At 44.8% G+C, this 17,891-nt stretch overlaps 1 protein-coding gene across 1 annotated transcript; it reads right to left on the bottom strand.

Moving 5' to 3' along the window:
* Positions 1-11,690: 11,690 nt before the first annotated feature.
* Positions 11,691-16,260, bottom strand: LOC128058708 (spleen trypsin inhibitor I). The gene is made up of 3 exons (XM_052651198.1): positions 16,161-16,260; positions 12,255-12,446; positions 11,691-11,808 (listed from the first exon to the last, which is right to left on the bottom strand). Exons 1-3 carry the CDS (start codon positions 16,258-16,260, stop codon positions 11,783-11,785), a joined length of 318 nt encoding a protein of 105 aa, XP_052507158.1. The 3' UTR covers positions 11,691-11,782.
* Positions 16,261-17,891: the final 1,631 nt, after the last annotated feature.

Here is a 17,891-nt window from a genome sequence, read left to right as displayed (position 1 = left end):
TTCTGCCATGCCAACTACCGGTGGATTTGTGTAAAACTCCTGAAAGTAAATGAGACAGATTATAACTGGGAGAGAATTAAAAACCACATCTCAGGGGTATGGAATAGTTCCAGCATTAGTTTAGATTTAGGAAAACTTCACAATCAGATAAAGACCATGGAACATTCCTGATTGGACTTTATTGCTGCAGGAGCAGCAAATGACTTTTTTCATACATTTTTGAACTTTATTTCAGGAAAAAACATTCTGTCTGCTATTCTTAGCTATGCTCCTGTGGCCTCTCTAGTTCTGCTTCTCATAATTATTCTTCCTTGTATTGTTAGAACTCTTCAACAGAGCGCTCAGAAGCTCGTGACTGAATTACATCTGGCTGTCTTAAAAAATAAAAAAGGGGGAGATTTTTTTTTATAGTGAAAACTTTCCTTACTCTGTCCAGAGGGGACTTCCAGGTTCATTGTATTCAGGGTTGGGTGGACTTTGAGGAACAAGTTGAGGTCTCCTCATGATGCTCAAAGGCTACTTGGAAACAAATATAGACTCCAACCTGGGAAATGGATGGAGGTAGGATCTCTGTTCTCCTCTCCACCTCTTTGTCTTGCCCCAAAGCTCCTGTTCACCCCCTTCTCTCTACTGATGGAATGCAACTCATGCTTCCAAACTCAGTTCAGACATCACCTCTTCTGGGAGGCTGGCCTTGACCACTTCAGGTGACAACCAGTGTCTCCCACCACAGCCCCAGGAAACTAGTCCTCCAGCTAAGTAACGTTGCCAGGCTCCCATTTCCTCCCTCACAGGATTCGAAGGATGATTAAATAAAATCATGCAGGCAAAATGGTAACACAGAACCTGGCACATGGCCAGCGTTCACTCAAAGGGTTGTGGCCTTTCTTTAACAGAAGAAGCCCCCTCCCCAGACATGACCCCAGGGAAGGGGACTCTCCAGAAAAGTGGACAGTTGAACATCATGTCCCTTCCTTATTTCTTCTGGTATGTGAAGTAGGGGGTTTTGGAAGGACCTTAGTAACTCCAGAATGGGCTCTGGTTGCCAGGGGAAACCACTGTCTGACAGGAGGGTTGGAACTTTCATTCCTATCCTCCCCCATGCCATCTATCCACCTTCCCTCCCCCTCAACCTCAGGGAGGAAAGTGGAGCTGTTGGTTGAACAACTGCCGATGGCCAATGATTTAATGAATCATGACTCGGTAATGAAGCCACCATAGGAACCCCAACAGAGCAAGACATTCTTGTTATTCAAGAGACCTGGGATCCACCCAGGGCACAAAAAGGCTCACCTGGACCCCTGCAGCAACTTGTCACCAGGCCCCTGTCTCTGCCCTTCGCCCCCTAGAGGCCACTCCTCACACTGTAGTTGCAGAATCCAGCTACCACCTGAGTCCTATTCCATTTGCTCCCACGACCAATCCCTCAGTGACTTCCCAGCTCTCTCAAAGTCAAGTTCTGATTATTAAATACCTACTAGAGTCCTCATGATGTGCCCCCAACCCTCATGATCATGGGTTGCTGTGGAAGCAGTGGAGGCAACAGGCGTATATTCCTTCTCCCCGAGAAGTCAAAGTCCTTTGGGGTAGTAATAATGGTGGTGGTTTTGTTGCCAAGTCATGTCTGACTCTTGCGACCCCATGGACTGTAGCCTGCCAGGCTCCTCTGTCCATGGGATGCTGCAGACAAGAATATTGTAATCATGAGTAATATAGCAGATAAAACAGCTTTTTTTTGTGTGTTATGCATTATCCTAAGCACGTATCTCACTCACTGAATCCTCAAAAATCCTAGAAGAGTGGGTGAGGAACTGTTGATATTTCCTTGTGTTACAGAGGAGGAAACTGAGGTAGAAACAAATAAAGTAATTTTTCTAAACTCATGGAGTGGAGACAGAGGATTTAACCCAGGAATTTGGCTTTGGAGTCTGTGCACACGCACCCTGCTGCACTGTTAGCTGTAAACTTCGGTGCACACGTGAGGGGGTTACACACTCACAGTCCCTTCACTCACACCTGTATATCCACTTCCAGTTACAGTCATGTAGCACAAGACCCCTGTGCCAACCCATCCACACAAAGACAAGCATTTTCCATTCATACACACACACACACACACACACACACACACACACACACACTTACCACACACCCTGTGCTCCACTCCAGGCTCAAGGAAGAGGGGGCTGGGCTCAGTGCCCAGAAGCCCCAGGAGCAAGTCCAGCCAAACATCAAGCAGGCACAGAGCTGGGTGATGAGCTGAGAGGACACGGGGGGCTGCCTTCCTGCACAGAGACACCCTTTCCCTGGAGAAGGGCAGGAGCTCTCAATACCAAGCTGCCCCAGGACAGAAGGGCTTCGGGAGCCCGTGACTCACCAACAAGCCACTGTGAGAGGAGGGTCTGCTCTCTCCTGAGACATTCCACATGTGGCACTTTATTTAGCCTCATGTCCATCCTGCAGCATCTGGGTTCTCATCCCATTGTGTCAAGAAGAAAGTACAGGCTCAAAGAAGTAAAGTGACTTGCTCAGACCCCACAACCAGCAAATTGAACAACTAGGATTCTAGTTCAAGAGCCCTCTGCCCTGCCCCTCTTCCTGCCTCAGTCTGTCCACCCGAGACCAGGGAGCAGCAGAGACTCCTCTTTTCTTCCCTGTCCCCTTCTCATCTGTCTATCTTTTTCTCCCAATGTCCTTCTCTCCTGGTCCTCTTCACTCTGGTCCAGCTTAGAGGCTCCCATATCCACAAGCCCCCTGCTGGGCCTGTGTTTCCTCCCTCTCCCTGCCCCACTTCTGCTCATCAGTGACTGAGGTCTCTGATTACAAGCCTTCCCGGCCCCTGTAGGCATCTGCAGAGAAATTACAAGGCAGCAATATCACATAGTGTGTATTCTGGATAAAGGCATGTTATCTGAACACTGTGGGACTTAGATCATATCTCTGCTCCTATTCCTTAGTTTTTCACTCTGAAAAATGAGAAGCATGGATACCATGCTATCTAAGGCTACATCCTGAAATGGATGGAATGTACTTGCAGCAGGCAGAAGAGATTTAAATTTTTGTGATGCTGAGTCCTCTGAGAGGGACATTCATATCTAAGTCATGGGAGACCACTTTCTGGCCACGAGACATAACAGGGCCTCATTTTGGATGTATGTCGTCTGTCTCCATGAAGTGGTGGCATGAGTACTGGAGTTTTAGGATTAAAAGAAAAAGGATAAACTGGAAGTTGCAAATCTGGTTAGAATACTGTTAGCTCACCATGTAAATTTTATAATTTTGAATCATTTGCCAGCATTTAAAGGTGGAGGATTTCATAAAAAGGAAATTTCTAGCATTGCTGCACAAAATAAACAATATCGCAACATGGTCCTGCACGGGCAGTGGGTCTCACACTTGAGTGAGCATCAGAATCCCTTAGCCATTATCAAACACAGACTTGAGATCTTCATCCCCAGTATGTTGATTCAGGAGGACAGAGTGGGACCTGAGTAGCTGCATCAACAAGGTTCCCCAGGCACTGAGGGTGCTGTCAAGGGACCACACTTTGAAAACCAAGAACCAAGCTAAGAAGAGCAGTCTCTTCTCAAGAGGGGACCGTTCTCTCCAGTTTCCATAATCCCCACCATTTCTTTATGGTTCCCCTGTACCACCTCAGCTCCAGATGCTTTCATCTGCATTACTCACTTGACCTGCAGGGCATTTAAAATTGTGACCATCTGCGCTCACAGTAGGCATTCAGGAAAAGGTAGCTTGTTCTTATTTTACACTCTTATGAGTTAAGTTTTATTACTCCTTTTTTTACAGATGAGGAAACTGAATTTTGGCTAAGGGAAAGTGACTTGCTGCAGGAAAAACAGCTGAAAGTTAGAAGGAAGACATTTGCTCCAAACTGTTGGTCATGTGTCCCCAGTTACTGCAATGTTACTAATACACAAACACAAACAACTCCCGGGCAAATCTATCTGATATTAACATAGATGATGCATCAAAGATTTTGAATCTTTACTTCATGAATGTAAAGTCACACTTATCAAGAAAAGGAAGCAAGAAAATAGAAAGGAAAGAAGGAAATGTTATAATTGGAGGTGCCATGAGTCAGCTGTAGACATGTCCATCTAAGGTGACTAGAAACAAGTGAACATGGAAGATCTGAGAAATTCCCAGGAACAAACAGTGTGCCTTTAACCACGCAATGGAGTTTTCTCCTGCTGATCTGTTGAACCCATTCAAACTACCTTCTCTCCATGGAAACTTCTCTGAGTATATGGGCTAACTTGTTTTGTCACCTGGCATCGATCTGTCCCTTTTTCTAGATAACAGTAGCCTGATTTTGCTTGAGGAGTGACTCTTCCTCCAGCCAGGACAGGTGGAATTCAGGTGCCTATCAATAGAAGTGCCTGCCATATCCTCAGACCAAGAGTATCTAACCAGATTCACTCCCTGGAACTTGATCTTGATCAAAGAATGACAAAAGATCTAAAAATGGAGGTTATTGAGAGGTGCCTGGGGAAGACATTAGTTCTTCTTTGCTTACCATCCTTTCCAAGCTGGGATGTTTTCGCACTTCTTTCAGTCTGAGCTAAACTAAATCAATAGGTGCTATGGGTGCCAATGCAAGATTACAAAAGGATCTCACTTAAGGGTACAATCAGGAAGGAAGAGTGGATGCCTACTATAGCCCTACACTGTTCTCAAGCTTTCTTCTCTGCTTCCTACCAGTGAGAGCTGATGCCTTTACCATGGTCATCACCAAGTTTCTCATTTTTAAGTCCAGTGGCTTTTTCTCTGCCCTCATCCTCCTCCAACTCACAGTTAAGGCCCTCTTGACAAAAATCGGAACAAAAGTTTTTGCCAAAATTTGATTCCAGTTGGTCTCAGTGTGAAAAAAACCCTGATGAAAAGCAGAGCTTCCCTATTTGAAGAATTATGAGTCCCCTCTGGTGAGTCTCTGGGGACTTTTGAAGGCACAGCTTATAAGCCTCTTTTAAGGAAAATCATGGGAGACAGAGGGGCTTCCCTGGTGGCTCAGATGGTAAAGAATCTGCATGCAATGCAGGAGACTCAGGTTTGATCCCTGAGTCAGGAAGATCCCCTGGAGAAGGGAATGGTTACTCACTCCAGTGTTCTTGCCTGGAGAATTCCATGGACAAAGGAACCTAGTCCTCTGCTACAGTTCATGGGGTCACAAAGTTTTGCATCTGAATTCTAGCTGTTGCCTGTATCCATTACGTGAACTTGGGGGAAGAGATGAAAACTCTGAGCTTCTATTTGTATGACTTTATTTCAACAAATTAAAAAAAAATTATTTTGAGGGGATTTCCTTGGTGGTTCAGTGGTAAAGAATCCACCTGCCAATGCAGGAGACATGGTTTGATCCCTGATCCAGGAAGATCCCACATACTGTGGAGCAACTAAGTCCAGGAGTCGCAACTACTGAGTCCATGTGTCCCAAATACTGAAGCCAGTGCACCCCAGAGCCTGTGCTCTGCAAGAAGAGAAGCTATCGCAGTGAGAAGCCCAAGCACTGCAATTGGGTAATAGCCTTCATTCTCTGCAACTAGAGAAAAGCCCGTGCAGCAAGGAAGACCTAGCATGGCCAAAACTAAATCCATAAAATTATTTTAAAAATCAGAAATTTCTTGTTTGGCCCAACCATGTGACATGTGGGACTTCAGTCCCAGGCCAGGAATTGAACCTGGGACCCCTGCTTTGGAAGCATGGTGTCTTAATCATTGCACCATCAAAGAAGTCCTAGTTTGCAGGACTTTAAGACAGAAGAAGAACCTAATGAGATTATTGTGATGTTTAGAGATGCAGATGTATAGGCAGGGCTTGCTTGGCACATAGTAGCTTGTCCGTAAGTGGTAATAGATACCTTATATTATTAATTCTACCTCTCTCAGTGTTACTGAGAGATTCTTATTGACTCAGTGACTTTTACCAGCACATCAGGACAGGGAATTCACTTTGCTCTTTGAAGTTACCAGCAATCTCCATCTCCTCTGAGACTCAGGTTCCTCTAGTGTAAAAGGAAGGATAACTGTCTCCGTATGGACATAGTTCAGGGTCTATCTATGCTGACAAATGGAAATCACTAGCAAATTGAATAGGCCACACAGCTAGTAAATTGGAAGAGCCAGAGCTTGAAGACTTTGAGTCTGAGCAAAAGTTTAAATCAACACATGTTTTATCCCTAGTAAACATTTCATGAACAAGTGCATGAATGAAGTTAATGTCTACTTATGGGCTTCCCAGGTGACTCAATAGTAAAGAATTCGCCTGTAATGCAGGAGATACAGGAGACTCAGGTTCAATCCCTGGGTTGGGACGATCCCCCGGAGAAGAAAATAGTAACCCCACTCCAATATTCTTGCCTGGAAAATTCCATGGACAGAGAAGCCTGGCAAGCTACAGTCCATTGGGTCCCTGGTGGACACGACTGAGCATGTCTCCCACTCCCTCCCTCCACATCTTTGCCTAAATGTTCTACAAGCAACATGGACTCAACATTGACTCAGGTGAATTCATTGTCCTTCCCCCTAAGGACTGGCTTCCCCTACCTTCCCTCAGAAAGCTGAGTGTTGTCCTTCACTCTAACTTTTCTTCACCCTCTGTGAGCAATCTCACAGTAATATCTGTGGTTTGCAGCTCCTCAGTTCTCAGGTGAAATTTCATTTCAGAGTAAGATTAAGACACCCGATCATAGAACTGCCCCACTTCCTGACAGCATCTATCCGGAGCAAAGCCAGTTTCCTGAAACTCTCCCCTAAATAACCTAACTGAAGCCCACATCCTCTAAGTCCTTCAAACATCCTCTTAATGAGATGTCATATTATTCATTGTTCCTTGCTGAAGCAAGTAATAAACCCAACTCGTTCAGTTTCGAAGAGGACTGCTTCTAGTGGTGTGTAGTTGGAAACATCGACAAGTATAGGTCTTTTCCTTATTTTATAATTAAGCAATGCAAAATTCAGAGATGTTGAGGTATTTGCCTGGGGCTACAAGGTATTGGACAACAGAACCAGATCTATCTATCTGTGTTTTGGCTTATTACACTATTTCTATTTTTTTAGTTTTCTATGCTTCAGTGTCAGAGAAGGCAATGGCACCCCACTCCAGTACTCTTGCCATGGGAAAATCCCATGGACGGAGGAGCCTGGTAGGCTGCAGTCCATGGGGTCACTAAGAGTCAGGCACGACTGAGCGACTTCACTTTCTCTTTTCACTTTCATGCACTGGAGAAGGAAATGGCAACCCACTCTAGTATTCTTGCCTGGAGAATCCCAGAGACAGAGGAGCCTAGCGGGCTGCTGTCTATGGGGTCGCACAGAGTTGGACACGACTGAAGCGACTTAGCAGCAGCAGCATGCTTCAGTGTCCTCGTATACAGTAAGGCAGTTAGGCTCTGTTGCCCAAGGTTCCTCCACCTTACTGCTTCTCAGAACTGAAAGCATGAAGACAGTGTTAAAGTTGCTCTGCTTAGGAAGTTGGGACATCCCTTTGCCTCAGGAGCCACTAGATTATGAACAAGTCACTTCCATGATGCCTTGCAACTGGGACGGTCTAATAACGAACTGCAGTGCATCTTGGGAAATACCTTGATAATTCTTGGATTGTTGCCCACCACTTACCTCCTACCCTCTTCTCTCAACCGTTATTAGTCAGTTATTTACATTTCCACATTATATGATTGCCACAGCTCTTGCCCAACAGGGGAAAACAAGTTGGGAGGGTGACTTGGAAGCTCTGATCCTACTGGCCCCTTTCTTCTTCTTACACTAAATTCTCTCCTCCAACCCAGTGAGGGATTCCCTTGTGGGGGTGCCAGTAACTCTAACAGCCTCAGAATAAACTGTTGTAGCTGTCAATACGGGGTTCCCTGAATTTTCAGGTTTGAGAGTCTAAAGTTGGTGGTGGGAATTTAGCAGATATATTCCAAGAACCAAAAAGACACTTGGTGGGATACAGACATCCCTTGAGTCCCATCTCCCAGTGTCTGTAGGACTGTGTTAGGACAAAGGCAGCAGAATTGGTCAATGGGTTTTTTTGGGAGCTGTGGCTAGACCAATGCTGAATGCCAGAACTGAAAGTGAGAGGGAGTTATTTTGGTTCAGTGGAGTAAACCAGTGTTCTATTGATGAATGCTGCTATCTGGCACCTGGTATCCAAGAGAAAGTGAGCTCTCCATAGGAAGTGGTTGAATACTGAGGCTGGAAGAATCTAAAGGAAAGGGGAAAATAACAAATATAGAGAAGAATGGAAGATCATTTAAATGAACCAGTACATATATTAAAAAACAATTAAAAATTGTAAAAGCGATCCTGACAGGATAAACAGTAAAAGGATCAGCATGAAAATGTAAAGCAGAACATCAAAATCACAAAATGTGAGAGACGGGAATGTAAAAAGTAGATCTTTTAGAATGTGTTTGAACTTGAGTGACTTTCAGTTTAAAGCAAGGAGGTATAGCTATGGGTCAACATTCTTGAACTCCATGGTTACCACAAACCAAAAACAGAATAGAGTTACAAAAATTAAAAACAAAGGAACTTAAGCATACTAAAAGAAAATCAACAAACCACAAAAAGAAAAACAAAAAGAAGAAATGAACAGAGAATAACTACAAAAACAACTGGAAAATGAGGATTATAATGACAAATCATATAAAAATACTCAAGTTATTTTTCACAGATCTAAAACAAATAATCATAAAATTTGTACAGAACCACAAAAGACCCAGAGTTGTCAAAGTAATCCTGGGGGAAAAATACAAAGCTTGAGTCATGACTCTTCCAGACTTTGGACTATAGTACAAAGCTAAAGCAATAAAAGTATTTTATAACACAGAACCAGACATAGACATCAATGGAATAGAGCAGAATAGAGAGCCCAGAAATAAACTCATGCACCTAGAGTGAATTAATCTATGACAGAGGAGAAAGGAATATACAATGGAGAAAAGACAGTCTTTTCAGCAAAAGGTTTTGGGAAAGCTGAACAACTAAATATAAGTCAATGAAATTTGAACACTCCTGGTGGCTCAGAGGTTAAAGCATCTGCCTCCAATGCGGGAGACCCGGGTTTGATCCCTGGGTCGGGAAGATCCCCTGGAGAAAGAAATGGTATCCTGCTCCAGTATTCTTGCCTGGAGAATCCCATGGATGGAGGAGCCTGGTAGGCTACAGTCCATGGGGGTCACAAAGAGACAGACACGACTGAGCGACTTCACTCTACTCATATCATATACAAACATAAACTCAAAATGGAATAAAGACCTTAATATAAGACAAGATATCATAAAACTCCTAGAAGAGAACACAGGCCAAACATTCTTGGACATAATCAAGGCAATATTTTCATGGATCAGTCTCCAGTGCCAAAAGAAATGAAGACAAAGATAAACAAATGGGATCTAGTGTGAAGTGAAAATTGCTCAGTTGTGTCTGACTCTTTGCGACCCCATGGACTATACAGTCCATAGAATTCTCCAGGCCAGAATACTGGAGTGGGTATTCTTTCCCTTCTCCAGGGGATCTTCCCAAGCCAGGAATTGAACCAGGGTCTTCTGCACTGCAAGTGGATTCTTTACCAACTAAGCTATCAGGAAAGCCCTATCTAATCACACTTAAACTTAAAAGCTTTGGCAGTGAGGAAGAGATCACTGACAAGACAGAAAGACAACCTACCAAATGGGAGAAACTATTTGCAAAATAATTGACCAATAAGAGGTCAATATCAAAAGTGTACAAACAGCTCTTGCAACTCAACATTGAGAAAACAAAAAAATCCAATTTAAAAATGGGCAGAAGACCTAAGGAGACATTTTTCTAAACAAGACATACAGATGGCCAACAGGCAAATGAAAAGATATCAACATTGCTAATTATTAGAAGAATGGAAGGGCTTCCCTGGTAGCTCAGCTGGTAAAGAATCCACCTGCAATGCAAGAGACCCCAGTTTGATTCCTGGGTTGGGAAGATCCCTTGGATAAGGGATAGGCTACCAACTCCAGTATTCTTGGGCTTCCCTCTTGGCTCAGATGGTAAAGAATCCATTTGCAATGCGGGAGACCTGGATTCGATCCGTGGGTTGGAAGATCCCCTGGATAAAGAAATGGCAACACACTGCAGTATTCTTGCCTGGAGAATCCCCATGGACAGAGGAGCCTGGCGGGATGCAGTCCATGGGGTCGCAAAGAGTCAGACACGAATCAGTGACTAAGCATAGCACAGCACAGAGGGAGGGGACGTATGTACAACTATGGCTGATTCATGCTGATGTTTGACAGAAAACAACAAAATTCTGTAAAGCAATTATCCTTTAATTAAAAAATAAATAATTTAAAAAATGACAATGAGATATCACATCACATCAGTCAAATGGCTATCACTGGGAATTCTAGAGATAAAAGATACAGAAGAGAGAGTGGAGAAAAGGAAAGTGCCTTGTACACTATTGGTGTGAATGTATATTGGTGCAGCTCCCATGAAAACAGTATGGAATTTCCTTAAAAAGCTAAAAATAGAACTACTACACCATCAACTACTATATTATGCTGGGTATATATGCAGAAAAAAGAAACTTTAATTTGAATAGATACATGCACCTCAAGGTGCATAAAAGCCTTCTTTACAAATAGCCAAGACGTGCACAATGCAAGTACCCATCAACAGAGGACTGGCTTAAGAAATGTGGTATGAAAATAAGACTGGATTCACAGACATAGATAACAAACTTATGGTTACCAAAGGGGAAAGGAAGGAGAAAGAATGATAATTTTGGGGAATTGACAAGCACAGAGCCTGGCAAATGGCCAGTGCTCACAAAATGTGAGCTTTGTCCTCTTTAGCTTGGAAGTCACCTATCCCAAAACAATGACAGGGAAGAGGGTTCTAAAGACAAATTGACAATTGAGCCTCATGCTCCTTCTTTTCTTCTTCTGAGAATTCATGAAAATAACATGCCCCAAAGTTTGACCTGGCCCAAGAAGTAAAGGACAAAAGTTTTTTTGTTGAGGTGTCTCTCCTCCAGTCTTTTGTGTACACTGGCATGGCCATAAGAGGTCGATGTCAATATAAGGGGTTGACCCCTAATCCTTGGTAGGGCTCAGTCTGAGGAGAGGTGATGGGGAGCTTCCCATCCATCTGCATAAAATGAGAAAGACCACCGTTTCCATGGAACCTATGGGTTAAGGTTCTTAGTTGCAAACAACACAATCCACTTCAGTTAGTTTAATTAAAATATGCATTTATTGAAAGATAAAGCAAGACTCTTTGAAGCCACAGACCTTCAAATCAATGTGAGGAAGAGGCTTCATTCATGAAAAGACCTCTCCCACACCTGAGCTGAAAACTCGATGATGGAAATTCTACTTTCGCCAGCAAGGGGAGAGCAGTGATGGTGGGGTGGAGGATGAAAGTAAGGATGCCATGAGGAAGAAGATTAGGACAAGAATCCAGATTCAAATCTCAGGCTCTACATATGCTCCAGTCATGGGGAACTTTGTTCCTCCATTCCTTCCTTCCTTCCTCAAATATTTTTGGACTGTCTCCTTTGTGCCAGAAATTGTGGGAAGTGTGAGGGATAAAGGGAAGATTTGCTTTCATGGTGCTTAGAGCAAACTGGATAGATAGGGCTAAAGTAAGTGGACCTGTGGAGGAAGGAAAGAGACAGATTTCTGCTGAGGAGGGGAGGGTTGAGAAGAAAGAAAAGGAGGCTGAAATTTTTCAGAAGTAGCTAGAGGCCAGCCTTGGGTGGGTCCTCCTCATACTTCAGCATCTCAGGGGAGCACAGTTCGCAGGTTCTCTGTAAAAGGAAAGGAACTTGTTGATTGACATCTCTGAAGGCCCAGACCTGGACACTGTCCACCCTGACAGGTCCTAGACCATCCCAGAAATGTGCAACCACAGTCATCCCAGGACCAAGGTAACCAACAAAAAGCAAGGGAGTTTTCCAGGCTGAGGTGGGGCACTGAGGAGCACTCCAGACTTGCTCTGCAGAGTGACTGACTCAGTGTTCCCATCTGAAAAATGGGAGCATGTGAGGAGGCTCAGATTATGACCAGGCTTCTAGGGGGTGACCTTTCACCAAGCTGGTCCATGGAGCCCACGCTCAGTCCACAGATACTCCTGCCACTTCTCTTGGGAGGCAGCGAGGAAAAAAATCACTTTTTGGGAAGAGTGTGTGGCCTTCTGAGCGCCACCATTTTCCCTAGCCCTTCCGCTCTCCCTCTGCCCTGCCCCCTGTCTTACCCCAAGGCCCAATATCACCACCACAGGTCCTCATGCAGTCCTCCTCACTCTTGAAATTGTTACTCTTAGCCTTGCAGCCACCATATATAAAGGTCTTGCAGAACCTGGACCTGGCATTGTAGAAGTATCTGATCATTCTGGCCTTGCACGGACCCGTATACGGAGGCTGTAGGCAGAAGTCAGGCCGTTGGGCTGCAGGGATGGGAGGATCTCGGTTAAAGAGAGGGAAGGTCATCACAGGTCTGTCTACAAGATGAACAACTAAAACCACCAGTTTGTGATAGAGAGTGATGGGGAGGAGGGGGTGGGCAGAAGTGTGAAATGTGAAAAGGCCTTTTGATACCCTGCTTTCCAGGACATTATTATTAATGTTGTTAGGTGTGACAATGACAGGGCAATATTATAGATAATTACATGGCATTAATGAATGTTTATGGATTAATTAGCATGATGCTACTGATTAGTTTCAAAAGTAACACAAAAGAGGGACACATATAAAAATACTCTCCATGTATAAAAATTACTGGAGCTGGACAATGGATCCATGGCTTTTATAATACTATGTTTTCTACATATGTGTGTGGTTGAAACTTCCACCGTTAAAAAAGAAAGCATTACTGAGCCCAGTCTCATTCTGCTCACCTCAGGACCAGCCTATAATCCGGAGAAGAGTTGCTGGAACTAGGAATAAGATTTTTAATCGGAAATTGGGCCCACGGAGATGATGGCATGCTATTGTCTCAAGAATACCATCTTCCCACAGTATGAATTCCTGTACCTTTTATACAAAAGAGGGGGAGGGCGAAGAGCCCACTGTGGCAACGACAGTGGCAATGGCTAAACTGGACCACCAAGGGTTGCTCATTTAAAGTTATCCGTTGATGAAGGTGCCCACCTGATGCCAGCCAATGGTTGAGTAGGGCTGCATGACCCATCACTATTACAAAAGTGTGAGGAAATCATGTCGTAAATGGAGAAAGGCATGGTAGAAAACACACTGGGGTTTACTTCGGTTACCTCATGGAGACTGGAATAATAGAATATTGAGGAAATATTGATACTGTGACTTATAAAAGAAATATTAACTTGGTCTGCATCCCATTCCTGGCACAGAGCTCCTAAAACATTGGAATTTCCTAACAGATGAGAGCAAAGGGGAGTCTTTTATCATGTGAGGGAGATGACTTTTGTAAAGCCTGAACCAAAGCCAAGAATGGGGATAAGTTGTTAGGGGAAACAACTAAGTGAGTTGGGTGTGGGAATTTTCATTCCTACCTTCCCCTCTTTCATTGTCTCCACATCTCAGGAAGAGGAGAGGGATAGGAGGTTGAATCAATCAAGAATGACGAAAGATTTAATGAATCATGATTTGTGATGAAGCCTCCATAGATATATTAACATAGCAAGTCATTCAGGTTATTCAAGAGAACTGGAATCAACCCAGGGAACAACACAGGTATTGTCTCCATCATGGCTCCCTGGACCACTGCAGCTGCCTGCCCAGGGGCCCCTGTCTCTGCTTTTCGCCCCCTAGAGGCCGCGCTCCACACTGCAGCCACAAAGACCCTGTTAAAACTCGAGTCCGATCTCGTTGCTCCAGTGACCAGTCCCTCAGTGGTTTCCCAGCTCTCTCAGAGTCAAATTCTTATCCTTATAAAGTCCTGGACAGTTCCTCATGGCCTGCCCCCATGGCCTCTCTGCTTCATCCCCTTCCACTCCCCTCCCCTCACCCACTCAGCTTCAGCCGCCCTGGTCCTGGCTGCTGCTCAGACACATCAGGCTTCTTTTTGGCAGCTTTTGCTTAATGTCTCCTCATGACAGAGGATTTCCCTGATCCTCTTCAGCCTCTTGAATCCCCATAACTCTCCTTCCTCACAACACTCGTCATGACCTGGCGTAGGATTTCCCCCTGTCTTTATAGCCTGTATCCCTCTTAGAAGGCATATTATTTTACTATATTTTGTTTACAGCTGTTTTCCTTTATCAAGAAATATGCTTTTTAGGGACAAAGTATAAGTATTTGATGAGTATTTATCAAGGGAATAAATCTCCCATTTCATCCTCATGCCAAGTGCACAGTCATTGAAAAGGCTGATATAATAAAATTCCTGTTAGTGTATTTGATGATGAGGCCTGCCTATATAATTGTGAGTCTACTTCTAACTTTCTGTATCTTGATAGGAAAATAAAATAATAGTCTGGCCAGGAGGCAAGAAGAAGAGCTTTGAGTTTTGATTAATATTGTACCAGCCTGGAAAAAACAGTCTTGGCCCCGTGAGCAAACCCATAGAAAAGTATTGCATTTCCTGCTATGCCTGCAGTTGCCTTTGGAGGGAAGACACTCAGCTGTCACTCAGCTCTCTGATTAATTTCATAATAGAGGAATGATCATATTTGAAAGATAAATTTTTTAGAGGAGTGGTGAGGAAATGTAGATAGATGAGTCTTTTGGACAAAAATATTTTGATGGGAAACGGACGTCATTGGTCAGGAAAGTGTAAATTCTTCATACTCATGACTGGTAACCTTTTAAGAAACTCATGTAACTTGGTCCCCCTGTTCAGGTGAAGAAACTGCAGATGACTTGCCCCAGAACATGCACCATATGAATGTTAGGATCAGGACAAGACACTATCCTGTTACAACCCATTTAATCAAGTACCCACGGAGGAGACTGGTGGGCTATAGTCCATGGGGTTGCAAAGAGTCAGACATGACTGAGCAACTTCACTCACTCGCTCATTCACCTGATTCTACCAGGAATTCTGATAATGCGGAGAACTGGTAAGGAGTTCTGACTGCTCTGCTCCACATAATATAGACCCTGGTCTCTGAACCTCAACCCAGACACCAATGATAGAAAAGAGGGACTCTGGGTTTTGTCCCTGACCCCAACATGTGGGTCTCTACCAACAGCAACCAGTTCCCCAATACCCACTGGGCATCCAGGAGTCAATTCACTTCTGACATTAAATCTACAGAGGTGACCCAGACCCCACAGGGTGGGGTCTGGCTCCCTGAGTTTCACCCACACTTCAAGTGTTGATAACAATTTCTGTGGTCACTAACACGTGTGATCAACTGGCTCTAAATTCAGAGGTTCCATGACCCACCTCCCATGTTCAATAACTTATTAGAGTCATTCATGGAACTCTAAAAAACCCTTTACTCACTGTCCTCAGTTGTTATAAAGCATAAAACTCAGGGACAGACAAATGGAGAAGAAATATTGGTCAAATGGGGACTTGGAGGTGCTGATGCTCCAGACCCTCTTAGGACTTTCCCCCCTCACAATCCCTTGATGTTTTCACCTCCCCTGAGGCTCTCTGAACCCAATGTGTATGAGTTTTGATTAAGGATTGGAGGTAGGTAATTTGATAGAATCACTGGCCATTGTTGACTGAACACAGTACTTCTCCCCTCCCCAGAGGGACAAGGTTGATAGTTCTAACCCTTTAATCACCTGGGGGCATGTTCTGGAATCCAGTCCCATCCAGACACTATCTAAGGTCCCATCCTTCACTCATCTCATGACTTACAAAAATACAGTGAATTCCTAGAGTTTCAGGAGGCCTGGGGCATGAATTGAGACAAGGATCAAATATGGATTTTGTTATGATGCTATGTGAGGTGCAGGGGTAAGGCAGTGACCAGGAATAGAGAGTCTCAGAGATGAGGTCCCTGATATGGTAGAGTCAGGTGGAATGCTTTTTTCCCCCCCAAACTTAACATGCAATAATATCTATTGAGAGTCAAAAAATGTCCCTAGAGTGAAAACTGCCCAATTTATAAGAAGAAATCCAGAGAGGGTTGACAACACTCACCCCACCCCTATTCCCCTGTGCCTTCTATGGACTCTCCTCCTCCCCACCCTAATTTTTAGAGGAGAGGTGAGCCAAGACTCACCTTTGGCCTGGTTGCTGGTGTCCCACCCTGGAATGCCAGCCACCAGGGTGCCCAGGAGGACCAGAAGGGCTATGGAGAAGCAGAGACGGCTCATCTTCATGGCCTTGCAGGAGGGCTCCTGGGGAAAGCTGGGGGCTGACTGTGCCTTTCATACCCCAGATGAAGGGTGGGAGCAGAAGATAAGGAGGGGAGTGAGGAAAGGGAAGATCTGGGGTCAGATCTTGGACAGTCTGTAATCTCCCTGCAGAACCAGACTTCCTGTTTCTGCCTGCTGGGGCCAAATGCCCAGTCACAGTGTTTCTCAGACTTGACTCTGGCTGTGGGTCTGGTGGAAACACAGATTGTGATTCCACAGGTGGAATCTTCTCCAATATGGTCACTCAGGGAGCATCCCAGCACCTAGGGTGGGGCATGGCCCGTGATGGATGGTCTGTGAGTGGATGAGAGCAAATCAAAAGATGGATAAATGGATAGCAGTATGTTAGCTGAAGTCCTCCTTTTCAGTTTCCTGCAGCTTCGTCACCTCTGGGCATCAGTGCCCCCACCATCACTTGACTCAGACTACAGAGACACCTTTCTGCAACTATTGAGGCAGCATCTCAACTGCCTGGATGTACACGGCTTATCTGGCATTTATCCAGGCAGAGGCTGAGCTAGAGGAAGAGCTTCTGTATCTGTGGCACAAAGCCTGTTTTCTGGGAAGAAAAGGGAGTAAGGGGAGGGGGCAAAGGGGAAGAAGGGAGCTGAACATGTCTCCACAGCCTGGCCACCTGCTGGCCCTCACCTGGCTTCACACACAGAAGGGCTGTCTGCCAGAGTGGACCTCAGGGGACCTTGGGAGGTCACCTGTAACCACCCCCTTCCTCCTGCTCTCTCTCCAGGGGTTTTGGGATCAGAGCACCTCCGTTTGAGTCCCGGCTCTGCCTTTTCCTAACTTTGTACTTGAGGATGTAAATCCCCCAGTGCCCCGTGTCTTTACATGTTAGGTGAGATCAGCGCTGACCACATCACAGGGTTGCTGTGGAAGCAATGGAGGCAACAGACATATATATTCCTTCTCCCTGAGAAGTCAAAGCCTTGTGTAGTAATAGCAATAGTAATAATAAGTAATTGTGATGGTTAACACCTAGCTCCTTCTAGATACAGGCGTGATCTTTAAGCCCTTGCTGCATATTAACTTACCTAATCCTCACGATAGTCTTAAAACAGGGGGTGAAGAGCTGTTACTATTTCTTCATGTTGCAGATGAAGAAATTGAAGGCAATAAGAAGTTAAGAAATTTGCTTAAAATCATCTATGGTAGAGACAGGATTTGATCCCAGGAATCTGGCTTCAAGTCTGTGCACCATACAGTTTGCTACTTTGTAAGATGTAAAATTCAGGGCACATGTGAGGGGTGAGACCCACAGTGTCTTCACTCATTCTCATCTAGTCACTCCCAGTTAGAGCCATGGTGCACCAGGCCGCCATTACACAGTCACCTATCCAGACACAGACAAGCATCTTCCCACTAACACACACACTCACTCACACACACACACACACACCCTCTGTGCTCCACTCCAGGGTCAAGGAGAAGGGAGCTGGGCTCAATGACCAGAAGTCCCAGGAGCAAGTCCAGTCAAACGTTAAGCAAGCACAGAGCTGGGTGATGAGCTGAGAGGACATGAGGGGCTGGCTTCTTGCACAGACACCCTTTCCCTGGAGAAGGCCAGGAGCTCTCAATACCAA

The sequence above is a fragment of the Budorcas taxicolor genome, chromosome 13 (genome assembly GCF_023091745.1).
Source record: "Budorcas taxicolor isolate Tak-1 chromosome 13, Takin1.1, whole genome shotgun sequence".
Taxonomy (NCBI): domain Eukaryota; kingdom Metazoa; phylum Chordata; class Mammalia; order Artiodactyla; family Bovidae; genus Budorcas; species Budorcas taxicolor.
Note: the sequence above shows the minus strand (reverse complement) of the source record. Positions and strands in the feature narration are given on the sequence as shown.

What these genes read in the sequence shown, in the direction of transcription:
- LOC128058708 (XM_052651198.1), bottom strand. Translation starts at nt 16,260, where the DNA reads ATGAAGATGAGCCGTCTCTGCTTCTCCATAGCCCTTCTGGTCCTCCTG. An exon ending in CACCAGCAACCAGGCCAAAG is followed by an intron (nt 12,447 to 16,160) that starts GTGAGTCTTGGC and finishes CCATCCCTGCAG; the next exon opens with CCCAACGGCCTGACTTCTGC. An exon ending in TGGTGATATTGGGCCTTGGG is followed by an intron (nt 11,809 to 12,254) that starts GTAAGACAGGGG and finishes TTCCTTTTACAG; the next exon opens with AGAACCTGCGAACTGTGCTC.